We start from the raw sequence: 19,557 nt of genomic DNA, 5'->3' as shown, positions 1-19,557 counted from the left end.
AGAATTCCAAAGAGAGACGATAAAGAATTTACAGAATTTAGAAATGAACTATGGGCCCCTACAAATTTATTTCACTGTTTAATGATGACCCTTTTTCAAAAATCCAGCTAAAAGATTGCTAAAAATTTATAAAACAGGCAGTAATGATGTTAGAGGACTCACTCAATTGTGGCAAAGATATAATTTTAGTTTCTAGTTGCAAGGGAAATCTGAAATGATATTACAGATCAAAGCCACTTTATTATATCACAGCCCAAAAACAAAACAAAAATTCCACAAATTCAGTTGTGACTTTAAGCTTAGAATCCTTGTTAGGAAAAGACACTTGTTTGTTCTTTTAAAGAAAAGCTCAAGTATCAATGTCCCTAAATATAATTTTCCTTTCATCTAAACGACAAAAAAATCAAACCATGAAAAACCCCCACAAATAACTCTATTGTAAGAACATGATACTCATCCACTGAAGCATACTACTGGTAACTTTTAGTGTTTGCCAAAGGACAGAAAATCCTTATTTTTTTCTTTTCTCTGAATAATTTACAATACTACACTTAAAAATGCAACATCAAAAGTCACATCTTCACATACAAATGTTTAAAGCAAAAAAATTAAGCTAGCAATTAGATTAGTGCCATTAGCATCAATTTAAAAAAATTTTTGTTTTTAAGAACTGCAAGTATGCTATAACTAGACCCCCTTCACAAAAAACTATTGAAGATAAAAAAAAAAAGTACTTTTGATACCTTTAATACTCTCTTGATAGAGCCAATGACAAAGTTTTTCGTTTGGTGCTTTTTACTCCGATAAATCCAGTCACGATTGAGTACTTTTTCTCCTTCTTCTAAAACACATTTATGACCTTGGAAATGTGTTTTTTCATATAAAATCCAGCTAAAGTAACAGCAACAACAGGCACAAAAATAAAGGTACAGATGATTTGTTTTAAGATATTATTAGGCACATGAGGATAATATTATAAGTCACAGCACTTCAGATTTCCTCAAATGTTTATAGGCTTTTACCTTTTTCCATGACAAATATAAAATCCTGCTTCTCAACAGGATATATTTTAAAATCTTTACCCAATAAGACTTCTAAAAAAAAAGAACATTTGGAAAAGAAAATTATTTTTTGCCAAAGTCTGTGGCATAAATATGTATCTGAGCATATGTATATTTACATACACATATATACGTACACACACATTCATTGTGAGGTCACACAAATCACAGCCCAACTTTTAACAGCTGATATGTATTACACAAGATAAAGTCAATAATAAATTGTAATGTTTATTTTAATGACAAAGCAAGCACATTTATTAAAGTGCAACATTATCAATACTAGTAAGACAGATTATCATTTTCTGTGACATTCCAGGCTCCTGCTAATTTTAGTAAATCCATTTGAATGTAGTCATTCCATAGTAAAACTGACCAAAAAAAGAAGAAAAAATGAGATTTTCTATTATCTTTCTATTTCACAAAGCTTATTCATCAAGGGACATTTGAGTTACACAAACCACATTATGTAATTTTTTTCACCATTTAGCCTCCACATTTCTGAACTTCTCACTACTTTTATGGGCATTTTCAAGTGTATATTGAAATGGCCAGGGTGATGTATTAGAATTTTACTTGGTTAATGAAATAATACCATGAAAACATAATTAGAAATATTGGTTATGAGACTCTACTGATGGACATATTGGATTGCCATATGAATGTGACTTAAGAGTCAAGAAGACCTGGATTCAAATACCAGCTAGCAGTGCCAACACGGACAGGTCACCTCACTGCTATAAAAACAAGTTCTTAATCTGTAAAACGGGAGTAATAACAGCACCATCTCCTGAGTTGTTCTTAGGATCAAATGAGATAATACATGCAAAGAGATGGGTAAAGCTTAAAAAGCATACGTGTAAGTCCTTATATACAGATGGCATCATGGCTTATCAAGGTAGCTGAATTAGTTTACCTTTTTTGCCAAAAAGAAAGGAAAAGAATATTCATCATCATAAAAGCCTAACTAAAATGTTTTCTTCTATCAAAAAAACTATGAGAAAGGGGATATTACCTGTATACATATAAAACAAATGTAAGGAAAAATGTATACAACTTCAGAAAATAGACTTTAAAAAATTTAGATGAGGACTACTTACCATCCTCTTACAACTCTGATGAATGCTCCATTTGGAAAGGTCCAGGATGTAGCATCAAGAATGTTACTGTAAATCTCTTGTTTATATTTGCTTCCATGAAGGTCATAGATGACCATCTGAAAATACACAATGACTAATTTAAAGAATGCATTTGAATTTCAGAAAAAAAATATGTGCTAAAAATTTTTTCTAAACACATAAAAAAGTCACTAGTGTAGATGCAAATCTAGTCACTTAAAACAAGATTTAAAAGTTCCTTTTTTCCTTTCCCCAAGAATGTCTCTCCTTCCTCTCTCCTTTCAAGTAGATCTACAGAAAACCACTATCTTTACCTTTCCAGGCCTGGGGTTACTTTTCAGGCTTTGCTTATCAATGGTATTCTGAAATTATAAAAATAGAAGAAATCAGTATCCAAGGAAGAGTTAATTGGATTACATAATTTTCAAGTTCTAAACTTAAAAAAACTTTTACATTACATTTTTTGGCTGATTTTTAATGCATTATTCCTCACAATGTCTGACCAACACAGGAAAACAGAGATAAAGACTTTGGCAAGCCTAACACAAGCTGCATCATCTCAAAGACCAGTGCAAACAAAAACAAAAACAAAAAATCCTATGTATAACAGTTTTTCCAAAGAAGAAATGACTATATTTAAATGAAGGAGAAAAGTATTTTTCTAACTAAAAAGTGGAAGTTCCAATCCTACTATATTTCTCTTAACTGCCAAAGCTTCCTTTTACGCTACTTTGTATAGTATAAACTTTCCACTGGATGGAAAAAGGTAGACAGTTATTCATGAGAGTAAAAAATAAGATTTCTCTTTAGTCATCTGTTCCTTGTCTGAATTACAGAACTGTTTTAATGTTTTATGCATTATCTGCATGCATAAGCAGTCACTTATTTTACTGTGTTCTTTGTTTACAGTGGCAGAGGGGGAAAAAGGTACTGATAAAAGAAGCTAATAGGAAACTAATTCATGTTTTGCTCTTTATTCTTAATTTGAATATGTATTTTTATAGAAAAAAAAGGAAGAGAATAAAAATACCATTTCTTTCGTTACCTAGGAGCTTGACGTCCTCATGAGCAAATATTTTAAAATACCATTGAATACATATATGTATTCAGTACACAAACATGAACAAGTATAGATATACGCAACAAAAAGTAACAACTTTCCAGATACTGTATCTTGAAAACTTCAAAATATTCTCATTTATACTAATTTGAAAATTAAACATCAGCAAAGAACTGTACAAATAAACTCCTAGTATTTCAGCATCAGTATTAATTAACTGGAGGATTCTCTTTGTTTAAAGTAATAATAATGCAACCAAAATTCATTCCACTAAGATAAATAAATGTAGAGTTTAGGGATCACTATCTCTGAGACCACTTTAAAAATAACGCAGACTTATATTACAACTGAGAAATCCAACTAAGGAAACTCTCTCTTCCAATACAAAACAGCAAATTATAATTTTAGAGAGTTCCTAAGGATCAGAAAATTTAGGTGACTTGTACAGTCATACAGTAAGTATGTGTCAGAAGAAGAAATTGAACACAAGTCTTTCTAACACCCAGGACTAGTCTATTCATTATATTATGCTGCCTCTCCTAACACAATTTTAAAATAATTAAAAATCCATTGAACATACCTCAACAGAATGCTTATCAATTATCTGAATATACCCCCATAGATTGTATCACTGTAAAAAAGTATCATTTTATCATGTGTGTGTGTGTGTGTGTGTGTGTGTGTGTATCTTTTAAATTAAATATTCAAGTAAAATAACTTACCTCTGAACAAGTACTTAATTTGGAGATTGGTTCCTGAAGATTACCTCCAAACTTGGGTCCTTTCTCAGGTGATAAGATTTTACTAGTTTGTAAATACTGATTATAGACACTCTTGAAAGATGAATGTAACTTAGAACTGAGGTCAGACTTCTGAAGAACATGACCTGGTGCGTGGTAAAGTAAGGACCTGTCTTGCCACAGGACAGTTTGCTGATTAGAGGTAGTGGGTTCATTTGAAAGAAAAAGTGGCATTTTGGAAGATCTCACTCCTTCTTGGTCCTCTCCTTGATAAACTACAGGTGAACAATCTGGAAGCTGAAAAGCAACATGTTCTCTCTTTCCAGTTTTCAGCATAATCTCTTTATGTTGTGGTCCCTCCTCATCCTCATCTACTACTTCTTCCTCTGTCTCAAGCTTTTCTCCATCGTCAAAATTCATCCTTAAACGTTCTGATACTGATTGGAGAAGGGACAACACAGAGGAGGATTGACTAGCATCATCTCTTGATTTTGCACTAGATCCACGGTGACCTGGTGAGACTTCACTAGATAGGATATCTTCCTGAGAGCTGTCATCTTCATAAATCGGAGATAAGGCTAAGGGATAGACTTTGTATCTTTTTGCCTCTACTGATAAGAACATCTCAGAACTGTCACTCTCGAACATCTCACCAGATTTACTCTCCTTTTCAAAGTGATGAACAAGGTCAGTTCTACTTTCAGACCTTTCACATACCAGAACATGCGGAAGCCCATTGGTGGACTCTTCAGGAAATACCAGGGAATGTGCTCCTTCTTCTTTGGCAGATAAATACTGACCCTCATCTTGAAGGGGTTTTTCATACAAAATGGTGAAAGAAGAGTTACCTTGCTCATCTTGTGGCATAAAAGCTAAATGTGATTGTTCATTTACAATGTCATAATCTAGAATTCTTTCTTTCCCACACACTGCAGTCATACATAGGTTCTTTTCTGTCCTTAGTTTGGAATCATCAGGTAAAAAATCTGGTGTCATAAGGCCAATGTTTCCTTCACAATCCTTATTCAATGTAGGTAATTCATATCCCTCAAACTGTGACTCAGCTTTGTTGTCACACTGCACCACACTTTCCTTTGTTTCTATAGGTCTCATTTCAGTTTTTCCAAAATTCTCTTCAGTATCCATTTGGTATACTTTTTCCACTTCAAATACGGCAGGTATCACTTTACTTTCCCCAATGTTCCCTTCAGCTGTGTTTTGGTTCATTTTTGCTATTTCTAAGATAGTGGGTTTTGTTGAATAAGCTTGTGTAATGTTGAATTGAATATCATCTCCATGTGTTTTTTCCATTTTTAACTTGGTAGATATTGTAGTTTTTCCAACATTCCCTTCAATATCCTTCTCAAATACCTTTTCCAGTTCTATCATGACAGGTGTCATTTCATCAGTGTTCCTTTTAAATGGTTTTCCCATTTTGAAATTGTCAGGTGTACCTTCTAGTTTTGTACTATTGAATTCACATCTTCCATATGATTTCCCAGTTTCTAACACTGAGGGCATCAGCTCATTTTTTCCCACATTTAATTCAGTACTTTTCTTGCATACTTTTCCCATTTCTAGCATGGGTGGTGCCACCTCAATTTTGCCTATATCAAATTCAGCATCTTTTCTGCATACTTTTCCCATCTCTAACATAGCAATAGGCAGTGATTTATTACTGTGTCCTGGTAGGCATTTTTCATTGATACATACAAGACTATCAGAAAAACTGCTTTTGGATGTGCTAGGTAAATGAGTATGTACTTCATCATTCATGAAAGGAGGCCACTTGAAATTTAAAACAAGTGTTCCAGAATCTTCAGTCTGAGTTTTGAGGTTATCCACACTCTCTAATTGGCATGGTGCCTTTTGCACTTCACTTTCTTCTTTGTTACAGGTTAATGGTAGATATTTATCATTGAAATCATTATGGGATATGTTCTCTGATAGTAAAACATTTGATTTTGGCAACTCTACACTATCAGACTGTTCAAATCCATTTCCAGCATTAAGAGTTTTTTGGTAAGGCACTATTTCTCTTCCTTTAGTTGAATCTCTTACGTTACTTTTTGCCAAAAGACTTTCTGATTCTTTATTTTCACAAAGTTTAGTTATGCTTTGGGATTCTGGCTGCTCTGAAGTCAAGAATCCTTTAGCAATATAATGCGGTTTAACGATATCATTGTTCAGAATCTTTGTGGCATTGGCCTTTTCAGTACTTCTGGTATGGTTCCTGGACTTAGTTTTTCTGTAATGACTATCTATCAGTTTTTGTTGGGCACCATGAATAACCTCATTGACCAATTCCCTTGCTTTAATTATTAATAAATTAGACATATCCATTTTATTGGTATCAATAAGGAGATTGCTCTCACCAACAGTAGTTAAAACGCAGGCCTTTTCTTCTCTTTTGTCTTCTGACACATCTTCAACACCACACACATCCAAAGAGTCTGGTAGGTGAATTAATGTCTTTTCTTTCTCTTCTGATGCTTTTACTCCAGTGGCCTCTTCTTTCAGGGTAACTGCATTACAATCCTGGTAGTTAACTCCTATACGCGTAGACTTTAGTTCTTGCCTGGCAGAGTCCAAAATTATATCAACCAACTTCTCAGCTATTTTAACCAAATCCCTGTTGGAGTCCAGAGGTCTCTCATGTGCTCTTCTCCTTGCTCCTGTGTCCTCAGCTGATGCTTCAGAACACCGTTGACTTGAGCTGTTAACTGACACTGTAGCACTAGCAACTGTTTGAGCATCAGCTTCCATGGCATTTTTCAGCACAGCAGCAGTTAGATAATTAGGAGCTCCCTTTCCCATATGACTTTTAAGTCCATCTTTGCCATGTCCATGACACAAGGTCATTTCTGCCGCTGTCTGATTAGCTTTTTCAAATTCCCAAAGGCTGTCATTAGTGGACATCATCATAATTAAGGAAGTATCTTCACGTGAGAGTTCTGTAGTTACTTTCAAAATTTCAAAATTATCTTCAGGTTTAGATGCATTATTTAACATGTTAGCTTCTTCAGGCCTACTGTCACCTAATAAATTATTTTTTTCATAATGTCTCTGAAATGAGGCTGCTTCTTCTGCTCTCAGCATAGAGGAAACCTCAAGAGAACTTTTGGCTTTTAATTTAGTAGTGATTTTTGCAACACTGATATCAGAACCCAGAAAGTGTAAGGTGCCTTCATTGTGGGATTTAGGTAATACATCAGAGGAGCTGAGTTCTCCTCCAGATTTGTCAGAAATGATCTCAGAGCCATCAATGTCTCTAGGTTCATGAGGACCAAGAGAAGCTTTGTTCTCATCATACATCACTGACCCTATGACTTTACTGTCATGGCCATGAAGCAAACCCTCTGCCACATCACTCTCAGGAACTGGAGCTTCACTTTGGGATGCTGTCTGCAGGTGTTTTTCTTCAAATTTATAGTCAGATGGAGAAATCTCAGCTTGGTAAATCTCTTCAGAATCAAGATCAGGAAGTACCAGATTAATCTCCTTGAGTGTTGTGGAATGAACAATTATGTCTTGTTCATGCTCTATAGGAGGACTCGTATTCTTTAAAACTGGAGCTTCCCACTTTCTAAAGATGCCACCTTCAAAGTCACAGGTAGGAGCTGAATCATAAAAATCAGCCTTTTCACTTTCAAGAATTGGAGATGGTTTTTCATTGTTAACATCTGAAGACTCAGGTAAGACTTTGGCCAGTTCAAGATTTTCAGATTCAAAGGAAGAGACTGAAATGTGGTTTCTATTAACTACTTCAAATTTCAGTTCAGGTGTTATGCTATTTTGTATACCATCTACTTTTTCTGACTCATTAACAAATTTTATAGAGGGATGGTCATTTTGAATTATTATAATGCCTTGAGACACTTTATCTGATGGCCCAGAATCAAAGCTCTTGTTTTTTGTTGTAATACTATAATCAGTATCTTCTAGTAAAGATCCAACCACTTCATTCTGTGCATGTAATATGTTAGCTGAAGATAAGAATCCCTTAGTTGAGGAGATTTCTTTTTCCTTTGTATTTTCTTTAGCTTGCATATTTATTTGTGAGTCTTGAATAACTGATGCATTTTCTTCATCCATAAGTTCTGTATCCGTTTCAGCGTGATGATGGACAATGCTGCCAAAATGATAAGATACTGAATATTTACTCTCTGGCAGTCCCAATTCATCGTGTATAACTGTTTTACTTAGACTTGGCAAATCTTCACATTCATGTCTGACTGTCTCAGACTCTCTATTAGTTAAACCCTCATTTGGGTCAGAAAGAACTATGCTAGGAGGTTGAAAATGTTCTCCTCTTTGCTCTGATGCTCTATCATTCTTCAAAAAGTTGTTTTCCAAAGTGGTTTTTGGATTCACTATCCTCTGAAAAGCAGAATTTTCATGGTCTTTGGTATCATTCCCAAAAAACACTGATCCTAACGTATGATTGTCTATTTTGTAAACTGGCACATAATTTAAAGGATGACTATAACAGGACTCCACTACAGAACTAGAAATAGTTTCATTGGAGGATGATGGCTTATTTAATGTAGATTCCTTATAATTACTGTTATTCAAAACGGCTTCTGGCAAAGGGTCTTTGAGCACATCTGTGTTGTCCTTGATTGGTGAATCTGGAGAGATGGAAGCCTCAGACTCACTTCCAGTTCCAGTTTGAGTACTTGCACTAGAATCAGAAGTTTCATCTGTTCTTTGTACAGAAGTGAAAGTCTCTAATTTGGTCTGTTTCTTCAAAATTTTCAAAATCTGTCTGGGACCCCGGTAGGTTGAATGCGTAATTGAAGGTATCTCAGGTTCATGTTCTACTTTTCTATAATGAGAAGTTTCAGAGTATCAGGAAAGGTAATTAATACACTATATTAATATCAAAAGTTGCGATGAAAGTCTCATCTTCAACCATCACTCAAAACTTAACAAAGTGGACATCTCTACAACAACTCAATTCAATAAGCATTCATTAAACTCATTATTGTTCTAGGTTCTGAAGGTACAAAGACAAAAGTCAAAGTCCTTGCCCTCATGCAGCTCATGTATGTTATCTCATTTAATCCTCAGAAGATATTTATGAAATAGGTAAATCAAGCAATAATAACAGCTAACATTTATATAGTTCCTACCATATACCAGATATTGGGCTAAGTACTGTATTATGTCATTTGATCCTCACAACATTGGAAAATATGTGCTATTACTATCCCCATTTGCAGAAGAGGAAACTGAGAGAGATTTGCTCAGGGACACATAGTTAGTAAGTGTCTGTGGACTAGATTTGAACTCGTGTCCTCCTGGCTAAATCTTCCTACCTTACAGATAGTAAATATATGGATCAGAAAAGGTTTCAATGATTTATATAACATGACATAGGCAGGAAGAAACAAGGATGTAATTGGAATTCAGGTCTGCTGCCTCTAAGTGCGATGTTCTTCACATTGTGTCACAGCTGTTTCCCTCTCTATGCTAATTCGAAGACATTTATTAAAAAGCTACCTTTAAGCAATAGCCCTGAAGTTAAACCTGGCTGGGACTATCATTTCTCTGTACTATTTATTTTTAAAGGAAGTGATAGTTTTTGACAAATTTATAATGTGAGAATTTCTGAAGGACCACTTAACCTACTTAGATGCATTTTAAAATAGCTTTTACATACAAATGCTTATGTCACACATTACAAAGTACACAGAACTAGAATTCAAGACAAGTCCAGGACATATTTGAAAAAGCACTGGACTTGAGGCCAGAAAGAACATGGATTTCAACCCTCCCTTTTGACACTTACTAACATAATGACACTAAATAAGTTAACTTCTCTGAATTTCAGTTTTGAAAGTTGTAAAATAGGGATATGTACTGATAGCCTCTACATTACAGAGTGGCTATTAAGAATAAATGAGATCATGGATATAAAATGGTTTGCAAACCTTTAAAGCACTACAGGAACGTTAGCTGTTATTGTCATCATTTGATCTAGTTCCACCATTATCTATGAGACCCTGGTTGAAAAAGCTGATTCACTTTTTTGGGCCTCAGTTTACTCCTTTGAAAAATAAAGGGTTGTCAAGATTAGAGGAAAAGCAGAAAGCTGGGAAACAATTTTTATAGCCAGTGATTCTGATAAAGGCCTTTCATTTCTCAAATACATAGAGAAGTGAGGGAGATTTACAAGAATACAAATCATTCCCCAATTGAAAAATGATCAAAGGGTATGAACAGGTAATTTTCAGATGAAGAAATGAAAACAACTTATAGTCATGAAAAAATGTTCTAAATCACTACTGATTAGAGAAATGTTAATTAAAACATCTCTGAGGTACCAATTCACACCTATGAGATGGGCTAATATGACAGAAAAGGAAAATGATTAATATTGGAGAAGATGTGGGAAAATTGGGACACAGACATTGTTGGGAGAGTTGTGAACTGATTCCAAACATTCTGAGACTTCACTACTGGTCAGCAATGGCCTGGCTGGTGGCTTGTACTGAGAGTGGGGTTGCTTGGATGGAGCCCTGCTGCACTTCACAGACTGCTCATTTGCATAGGGGGTTGCTGGCTTACAGAGGGCAGGGCTCGTTGATTGCTCCAGGCTTGAAGCTTTGCTGCAGGTTCCCTGCTGTGAGGCTGGCTGCTGCTAACTCTTAGCCCTTTCTTCCCTCCCACCCCAGTGAGACAGACATTTCCTTCTAGTCTGGTAAGCTGCTTCCCGGCTCCTAGACCAATTCTGAGGAGTTTTTCTACTTGTTTAGAAGGGAATATAAAAGGGCTTCAACAGGTTCCTCCCTCACTCTGCCATCTGAGCACCAGAAGTCCCCTAGTATTTTTAAGGGTCAAATTTTGAGCAATTAATGCACTAATTATATTTGAATCTCTTCATATCCACTCCTCAGACGCTCCAAATCTGCAAGGGCAGTATTTTTTGAAGTGTCCTAGGGGATAATCTACCTACATACAGCTATAAATCTCTCATCTTTATCTTAGGACTATTTTATTTTTTCTTCATCTGTCTGTTTGCATGCACACACCCATATACGTTTTAAATGAAAATAATTCTTAAGGGTTGCTAAGATATCAAGAGACACTTATCTTCACCATCCATCCAGTCCCAAAGAAAAAGAAGCACTAAGCACTCAGTCTGAGGGCCACAAAGATATCAGCTTGCCAATTTCAATATTAATAAAAGCAACTAAGGAAAGTAAGAGTTTCCACAACACTGTGAACTGCTTCCACATCTGGAATTGTACGAGCAGTTGAGAGCAAAACTGGCAAAGCGAAAGAAGTCAAGAGGGGTAACGAGGATGTAACTAGGTCTTGAAAACACATCCAAAAACAAACAGTTTAAGCAGAGTTGAAGGAATGGAGTTGGGAGGGAAAGGCTATGTGTTCAACTTGAAGTGAAGACTAGAGAAGGGGAGAAAAAAGCTGGCTTGAAATATCTGAAGTTTTCTCACATCAAAGACAGTCTTATTTTTTGTTGCTCCAGGACCCAGGATTATAAATAATAAGTGGAAGTCAGAGAGGAAGACTTCAGATCAACATGAAGAAAAACATTTTAACAGACGAATTACATATTTGCATGGTAAAGCAGATGAAGTACTTGATTTAGAATCAATGGAACTGTATTCAAATCCTGGCTCTGCTTCAAGGAAATCTTGGGTAAAATCACTTAACCCCACCTGGGCTTCAGCTCTCTCATCTGTCAACTGAAGAAGTTAAGAGTAAATGGTTCCTTTCAGCTCTAAATCTGATGATCCAAAAAGGAACCGGCTCGGTGAGTGCTGATCTCCCCCTTGCTAGCTAATCAGAGGGTGAATGAGCAACTTTCAGAGATGTGAAGAAGTTTCCTACATTAGGAAAGAGAATGATTAATTCTAAGGTCCTATTCTCTAAAGTTCTATGATTCTTACATTCCAGCTATAACTACTTATGGGATAAACCCTTAGATGAGAGAAAATAGGCCAAAAAAAGAATTACATTTTAATTTCCAAAAATGTGAAAAGTTCACCCTTAGACCACTAAACATCTGATTCTATATTGGAATTATTCTAGTCAATAAATATCAACTTGGACAGTTTCTTCATTCTGCTACACTTATGTTTTCCTCTTTTTGCTTCATTACTATTTATTTGACTTTTTTTTAAAAAGAGGCCTAATTTCTCTTCTGCAAGAACACACAATCATTACATCTCAGTTTATTTCTTCACACTTCTTTCCTTCCCTTAATATATGTGGATATATATATATCACATGTGGAAGATAGTTTTAGCCAAGTCTGCAGCCTCTCAGAACTTTTAACTTTAGAACATGCCTTCTAACTGTAGGCTTCTCTCGGTGTTCTAGCCTGGGCCCTCTTCTCCCTCTCTAATACTTGGTAATCTCAGCAGCTCCCATGAATTTAGTGACAATTTCTATGCTGATGGTGAGTCTCAACCTCAGTCTCTCTGCTTACCTCCAATCTCACACCTCCAATTGCTTTTCAAACATTCAAAATGGATGTCTAGTAGGCATCTTAAACTCATCATGTCCAGAACAGAACTCATCTTCCTTTCTAAATCTTCTCCCTCTGCTACTTTCCTTATTACTATAGAGAGGAACACCATCCTCCTAGTCCCTCGGCCTTACAACCCACCAAGTCATCCTGGATTCCTCACTATCTCTCATCTCCCACAACATCTCTCAAATATGCCCCTTTCTTTCCTCTGATACTGCCACCACCTCTCATACGGGCCCTCACAACCTCATACCTGAAGCACTACAATAGCCTGCTGGTGGGTTTGCCTGCCTCAAGTCTCTCCCCACTTCAACCCATCTGCCATTCAACCCCCAAAATGATTTTCCTAAAGCACCTGTCCCTTATTTCATAAACTCCAGTGACTTCCTGTCCCCTCCAGGAACAAATACAAAATGCTCTGTTTGGTATTGAAGGCCCTTCACAACCTAGCCACTTCCTACCTTTCCAGTCTTCTTATACCCTAATCCTCAACACACACTCTTTGACCCAATAACATTGGCCTCCCCACCACTCTGCCAACAAGACACTCCATCTCTTGGCTTCAGGCATTTTCTCTGGCTGTTCCCCCATGCCTGGGAATACTTTCCCTCCTCTGCTCCAACTGCTGATCTCTCTGGCTTCTACAAAGTCTTTCACTCTTCTTAATTCTAGTGCTTTTTCCCCTGTACTTATCTCCTATTTATGCTGTATGCAACTTGCTTTGTACACATTGTCTCCCCCATTAGACTGTAAGCTCCTGGAGGGCAGGGTCTGCCTTTTGCCTCTTTTTGTAGCACAGTACCTGGCACACATTAAGCACTTAATAAATGTCTACTAATTGGCTGAATGACAGGGTTGGATGAAACAACTCCTGAGGTCCCTTTGAGCTCTCAGTTTATGACATAATAAGAAGGGAAGAAGAGAGGCAGGTAATAGAACAAAGTGAGACACTCGCCTCCTTCAAAGCACTGACGAGACAGGGCTGCACATTTAACCAGAGGCATGACAGGGAGTGAATCATCTCAGACTCCATTTATTAAACAAAATTCAAATCGCCAGCAGCAAGCTGCTTACATGTGCCTGCCCTGTTAAAGCTAGAGCCAACATGAAAATCATAACTTTAAAAAGAGAGAGCACTTGAAAAAGCATCTTTTCTCTTAAAATCAGCAGAACTAAAAAGTGGCAAACTTCGGGAAAGGTTCTTTATTTAGCCAATTGTATGAAGAAACTCTGAAAAGTTTGTTATTTTAAAGGGGTCTCTGGATAGGGGAGATGATGCCATATCTAAAATTGATAAAAAGAGAAAAGAGCAGTGGGGGAGGGGACTAGTCTAAAAGTCTACCAAATATTCTATTATCTAAAGTTAAAACACAGAAAAACTTCATGATCCAGCTTCTGTACACTTTTCCTCCTGAAGTACCTTCTCTTCCATTTCAATCCTGCCCTTACTACATAGCCTAGTTCAAGTTCCATCTCTCCATGAATTGTCAGTCTTCAATCACCAGTGTTCACAATACCCTGTCTAATCCTATAAGCATTTATTGTGCACATTAATTATTTGATACAACATACTATCTTCTCCTAAAAACCATGTAACCCTCAGTCACTCTATTTTAATTTGCTTTCCCAGGTTGTCAACCCTGCTCTCACCTTATCCTTTGTAGTCTTGATAATACAGTGAATTAACAACTTTATAATATTCTCCACCCTTAAATCTCTTGCACTGAGTATAATCTTTCAGGTTAAAAAAGGACATTTAATGAAATGGAGGACTTTCAAGCATTCCTGGTGAAAAGACCAGAGTTGAATAGAAAAATCTACTTTCAAATACAAGACTCCAGAGAAACATAAGAAGGTTAAACAGGAAAAAGAAGTCATAAGGGATTCAATAAGGTCAAATTGATCACATTCTTACATGGGAAGATGATACTTGTAACTCCTAAGTAGAAATTTGTCATTGTTAGGGTAGTTAGAAGGAATACACATCAGAAGGCACAGGTGTGAGTTGACTTTGACGGGATGATATCCAAAAACTAAAATGAAGAGGTGAAAAAGAGGGATACATGGGAAGAAGGGGCAGAGAGAGGAAGAATGGGGTAAATTAGTTCCCATAAAAAAGGTGTGAAAGGGGAAGATGGAGTGGGGGTGTAGTAAATAACACTTGAACCTTACTCTCATTAGAATTGGCTCAGAGGAAATAAATACAAACGCAGTTGGATACAGAAATCTATCCTACCTTACACTGAAATAGGTTAGGAAGAGGATAAGAGAAAGGCATGGGACTGACAGAAGGGAGGGTGGATTGGGGGAGGTAAAAGTCAGAAAATGCTTCTGAGAATGGACAAAGTGAAACGACAGAGGAGGATAAATGCAGGAAGTAGGATGGACTTGGAATCATTATTGTGGAAAAAAATTTAAAGCAAATTTCATGACAAAGACTGCATTTACTGAAATATTAGAGAACTGAGTCAAATTTATAAGAATAGAAATCATTCCCCAATTGATAAATGGTCAAATGCTATGAAAAGGAAGTTTTCAGATGAAGAAATCAAAGCTATTTATAGTAATATGAAAAAATGCTCTAAATCACTACTGATTAGAGAAATGTGAACTAAAACAACTCTGAGGCACCACCTCCCTCCTACTGGATTGACTAATATGACAAAGAGAAAATAAGAAATGTTGGAAGGGATATGGGACATTCTGGGCACTAAAGCACTGTTGGTGGAGTTGTAAAACTGATTCAACTATTCTGGAGAGCAATTTGGAACCTAAATATGCCTAAAGGGCTTAGCAATACCATGACTACATCTGTATACCAAAGAGATTTAAAAAAAAAAAAAGGAAAAGGACCTGTATGTCCAAAAATATTTATAGCAGCTTTTTGTGGTGGCAAAGAAATGGAAACTGAGGGGATGCCCATCAACTGGAGAATGCTTGAACAAGTTGTGGTATATGATTGTGACAGAATACTACTATGCTATAAGAAATGACAAACAGGATGAATTCAGAAAAAAATGGAAAGACTACATAAACTGATGCAAAGTGAAGTGAGCAGAACCAGAAGAACCGTATACAGTAACAACAATACTGCAGAACGATCAACTGTGAATGATTTGGCTATTTTCAGCAATACAACAATCTAAGACAATTCCAAAATGCTCTCCATCTTAAGAGAAAGAACCAATGAAGTCTGAATGCAAAACAAAGCAAACTTTATTTTTACTTTATTTTTCTTGAGTTTTTTTTTTGGGGGGGGGGTGGGGTCTGTGTTTCCTTTCACAACATGACCAATATGGAAATATATTTTGCATGTATAACCTATATCACATGTATAAACTATATCAAACTGACTTCTCAATGAGGGAGGAGTGAAAGGAGAAAGAGAATTTGGAACTCAATTTTTTTTAAAAAAAATGAATGCTAAAAACTGTTTCTACCTGTAATTGGGTAAGAAATACAATATTTTTAAAAAAGGGAATCATCACAGAAATGGTACTTAAGTCTATGGAAGCTAAGGGAATTCAACACAGAATCGTGAGGGACACCTCCTGTGGAAAAACCAGAAAGGATTAATATCCCCATAAGGCATTCTTAATAAATTGTGCTAAATTGAATTTTATTTGGGAACATATTAGTCCTGGACATTAGTTTTCTTACTTGTAAAATAAAAATGTTGTACCAGAAAGTCTTTTAATTTTAAGTCATGTATTATTTTTCTTCTATAGATATACACCTCATCTCCTCAGCTATAAACTTCTTGAACATAATGTTTATGTCTATTTTCAGCACTATTCCAGGCATTAAGAGTAAAGAAAATATGTGATAATATAAACTGGATTTCATAAAGTATTTTGCTGTCTGTTCTTGAAATATGCAACACCGAAATTTCAACTCTGATTTATCTTCCTTAAGTTATACTGCAAGAGTGGACAACAAACTGGTTCCTCTTAGTTTGTTCTGCCCAATATTTAGGGAGAAAACCTCTCAAATAATAGTTTTTAATTCATAAGACAAAAGTTTTACATACATTACATTGCAATACCTTTCTTTGGTAGGAGATGTGAATTGGGACAGCAAAACTATAAAATAAAAGTTATGATAAGGAGAGAAGTTTACTTCAAACTTGTCATGCAAACTAAACACAGATGTTAAATTTTATAGGTAAAACTGCAGAACACAATTCATTTTTCCAGAAAAAGTTCTGGAATAAATTCCTTCCCACTGTTTCCAATTTTGTTTCAGAGTTTACTTCCTGGAATTCTATTCAAATCCATTAATAAGCAGCTTTGCCATTAAGACAAAAAGTAATAGGCAACAGTTTAACTTTGACTACGAAGATGGGAGTGTTCTGGTCTGGTTTTGACTAAGTAAGGCCAGTCCTGTGGTAGTTGAAGTTCAATACTGGAATAAAAGGTTACACTTGAAGATCATTCAACAGTTAACAAAAGGTGTACTTAGCTATCATAGAAGGATATTTGACAACAGGCACTGAGGATACTTCTAATTAATTCAGCCAAGCAAAACTCCCCTGCCCAAGCCCCACGCTGTTTTTCACCAGCCAAGGACCAGAGTACTAAAGAAGCTTGAGGCATTTTTGTAGAAATCATTGGTGTGAGCCTTTAGGGCCTGCTGAACCAGCCAGACTTTAAAAGGGTCTTAACACCTGCCAAGAAAAGCCAGCCTAACTTACACTGGAGTGGAGATTAGGGTACGGCTCCGACCACAAGGGGCTGGAAGAATTTATGGGGGAAAAGTCTAAATTCTTTAATCACTTAATCCAATAAAAACTTAACTGCTGATTATCTGGTTAAATTTGGTTAAATAAGCCCTAGTGAAATTTTAGTAATTATTTTTCAATAAACAAATGTTAGCTAGAGCTAAAAGAAATTTAAATAAAACTTTCTCATTCACACTTCTAAGCTACTCTTAAAATGCCAATCTAATTACATTTTTGAAATTATTTTTAGAAGTTGTATATATAGTATGTGAAATTCTCAATTTATTCTAGTCTAATATTTTATATAGTCCCAAATTTTGTGCCTAGAGTTAAAATTAAGGGCTATGTACTTATTAAAAAATTGATGTATAAATGACAAAGTGAAATCTTTGTTGACATTTATCTGAAATTAATTATTAAATGAAGACTTTTATATTCCTTTGGGATTTCAAAATTACAGTGCCAAACTATGATGCATTTTCCACACCACATGGATTTAAGACTAAACAATTACTTTGATTAATCTACATAACTGCTGGCTACTAAAATCTTAAAACATTGTTACTGTCAAATATTTTATTACAATTATATAGTAATTGTTACTGCCCATTATAAAGTTTGTGAAAGGAAATGTACTGAGATTCAGGAAAGAAAATAAGCTTGTCTTGACAAGTTTGCTGTAGAGGTTTTGAGTTTCATTTTAAACAAATAATCTGCCCAAAAGAACCAACAGAACAGGGAATTAACACTGAAAATACTAATCTTAACATGTTATTAGTTAAATTTCACATCATAACACTTATGCCATTAAGGAAAGTCGGTATCGTCTGTGCTAAGAACACTCACGAAAGGCCAAGTTGGATGGAGGCCTATTGAGTTTTCTTTAAAAACTTGCTCTCTTTACTGAAATTACTGATTTCTAATGTTACATCTATGGAAAACCGCCACTAAAGCTATAATTTTCTTTTTCAAATGATAAATTAAGAAAAGCTGGGGCAGGAAGGCAGCTCAATGAATACAGTACTGACCCTGGAGTCAGAAGGACCAGAGTTCAAATTTGACCTGAGATATTTGACACTTACTAGCTGGGTGATGACCCTGGGCAAGTCACTTAACCCTGACTGCCTTGCCAAAATAAAAAAAAAAATAAGAAAAAAAATGCCCAAAGGCATTCCTTAGAGCAGTCCTGCAAGAAAGCTATTTGTGATAAAGTAATGCTTAAGAAACAAGAGTGACGTCTAAAATGGCTTTGTGGCAACTCTGAGAGCTGTTTTGGTCTTCTATAGTACTCTGTTAAAGTTAGTTGTTATTTTTTCTTTTAATGTTATGTTAGAGTGTTCTACATGCTTTCACTAAAAAAATATGTTGTTCATTTAAATGAAATGGAAAGAGGTGATAATTTCCATCCATAAATCAGTACATTTAGAAATATTAAATATATTTATACAAATTTATAGTAGAAACATTGGCACTACAGATAGAAATATGTATATATACATGAAACTTTTTAAATAATTAAATTTTATAAACATGTCACTTTAAACACCAAGCTTTAATGTCTAAGCCTTCTCAATGCCCCATTTTTTTCCTTTCCTCTTTGGTAAAATGGCTGCTATATACTGTAAGCTTGGTAAAGCTGACCCAGTTGTTATTGCAGGTTAATAAAATTCAAATTCCCTTCTTCAAAGACAATTTTATAACTGAATGGAGTCCAATTAAATTAGTCCTTCAGCAAAAAGACCAATGCAGGTTGTTAATCATTAACATTTCTTTTATTTTTTACCTTTATAAAGTAAGGAACATTATGTTCTTAGTGATGGGGAAGCTTCACTATAAATATTTAGACATGAATGAGTTGGACTATTAAAAAAATTCACAAGAACTTTGACAGAAGTCACCCTCCCTCATTTTGTCTACTAACTTTGTAACGTTCTCAATCACTTCATGTCTCGGGCTTTCATTTTCTAGATGCACTATCTTACTCAAAGAGCTACCTGGCGTATCAATACATGCAAAGTCACAATATAAATGAGCTCTGATATTGTTATTACTGCTTTTGTCACCAAAACACTCACTGGACTGAAATATAGCATACGGGGAGAAAAAAATTCATTAAGAGTTTTTCTTTCGATTTCAACCTAGTGAGGACAGGCTTGAGAGGCTGCAGAAGATTCAGGAAAGTAAATGAAGTCTCTGAAGAAGAAAGATGGCGCCCAACTATGTCAAAGCAAGGTTAAAACTAGGGGGTAAACAACCAGAATGACCCCTAAGTGGAATGTGAAATAACCGGAACTGACCATAACTGGAAGGGATCATGTCAATGAAGGGGTACAGGCCCAAACTGAGACCTTGACC

At 35.7% G+C, this 19,557-nt stretch overlaps 1 protein-coding gene across 1 annotated transcript in view; it reads right to left on the bottom strand.

Annotated features, from left to right (window-relative positions):
• CRYBG3 (crystallin beta-gamma domain containing 3) overlaps positions 1-19,557 on the bottom strand; it is a 150,584-nt gene that overhangs the window by 71,037 nt on the left and 59,990 nt on the right. The window contains exons 4-7 of the mRNA XM_072618684.1: positions 3,962-8,807; positions 2,494-2,541; positions 2,162-2,277; positions 744-891 (exon numbers count right to left, since the gene is read on the bottom strand). Of these exons, the coding sequence (XP_072474785.1) occupies positions 744-891; positions 2,162-2,277; positions 2,494-2,541; positions 3,962-8,807 (5,158 nt within the window). The remainder of the gene's footprint in view (positions 1-743; positions 892-2,161; positions 2,278-2,493; positions 2,542-3,961; positions 8,808-19,557) is intronic.

This window comes from Notamacropus eugenii, chromosome 6 (genome assembly GCF_028372415.1).
Source record: "Notamacropus eugenii isolate mMacEug1 chromosome 6, mMacEug1.pri_v2, whole genome shotgun sequence".
In the NCBI taxonomy this organism is placed as follows: domain Eukaryota; kingdom Metazoa; phylum Chordata; class Mammalia; order Diprotodontia; family Macropodidae; genus Notamacropus; species Notamacropus eugenii.
The sequence above is the reverse complement of the archived record's forward strand: the minus strand, read 5'-3'. Positions and strand labels throughout refer to the sequence as shown.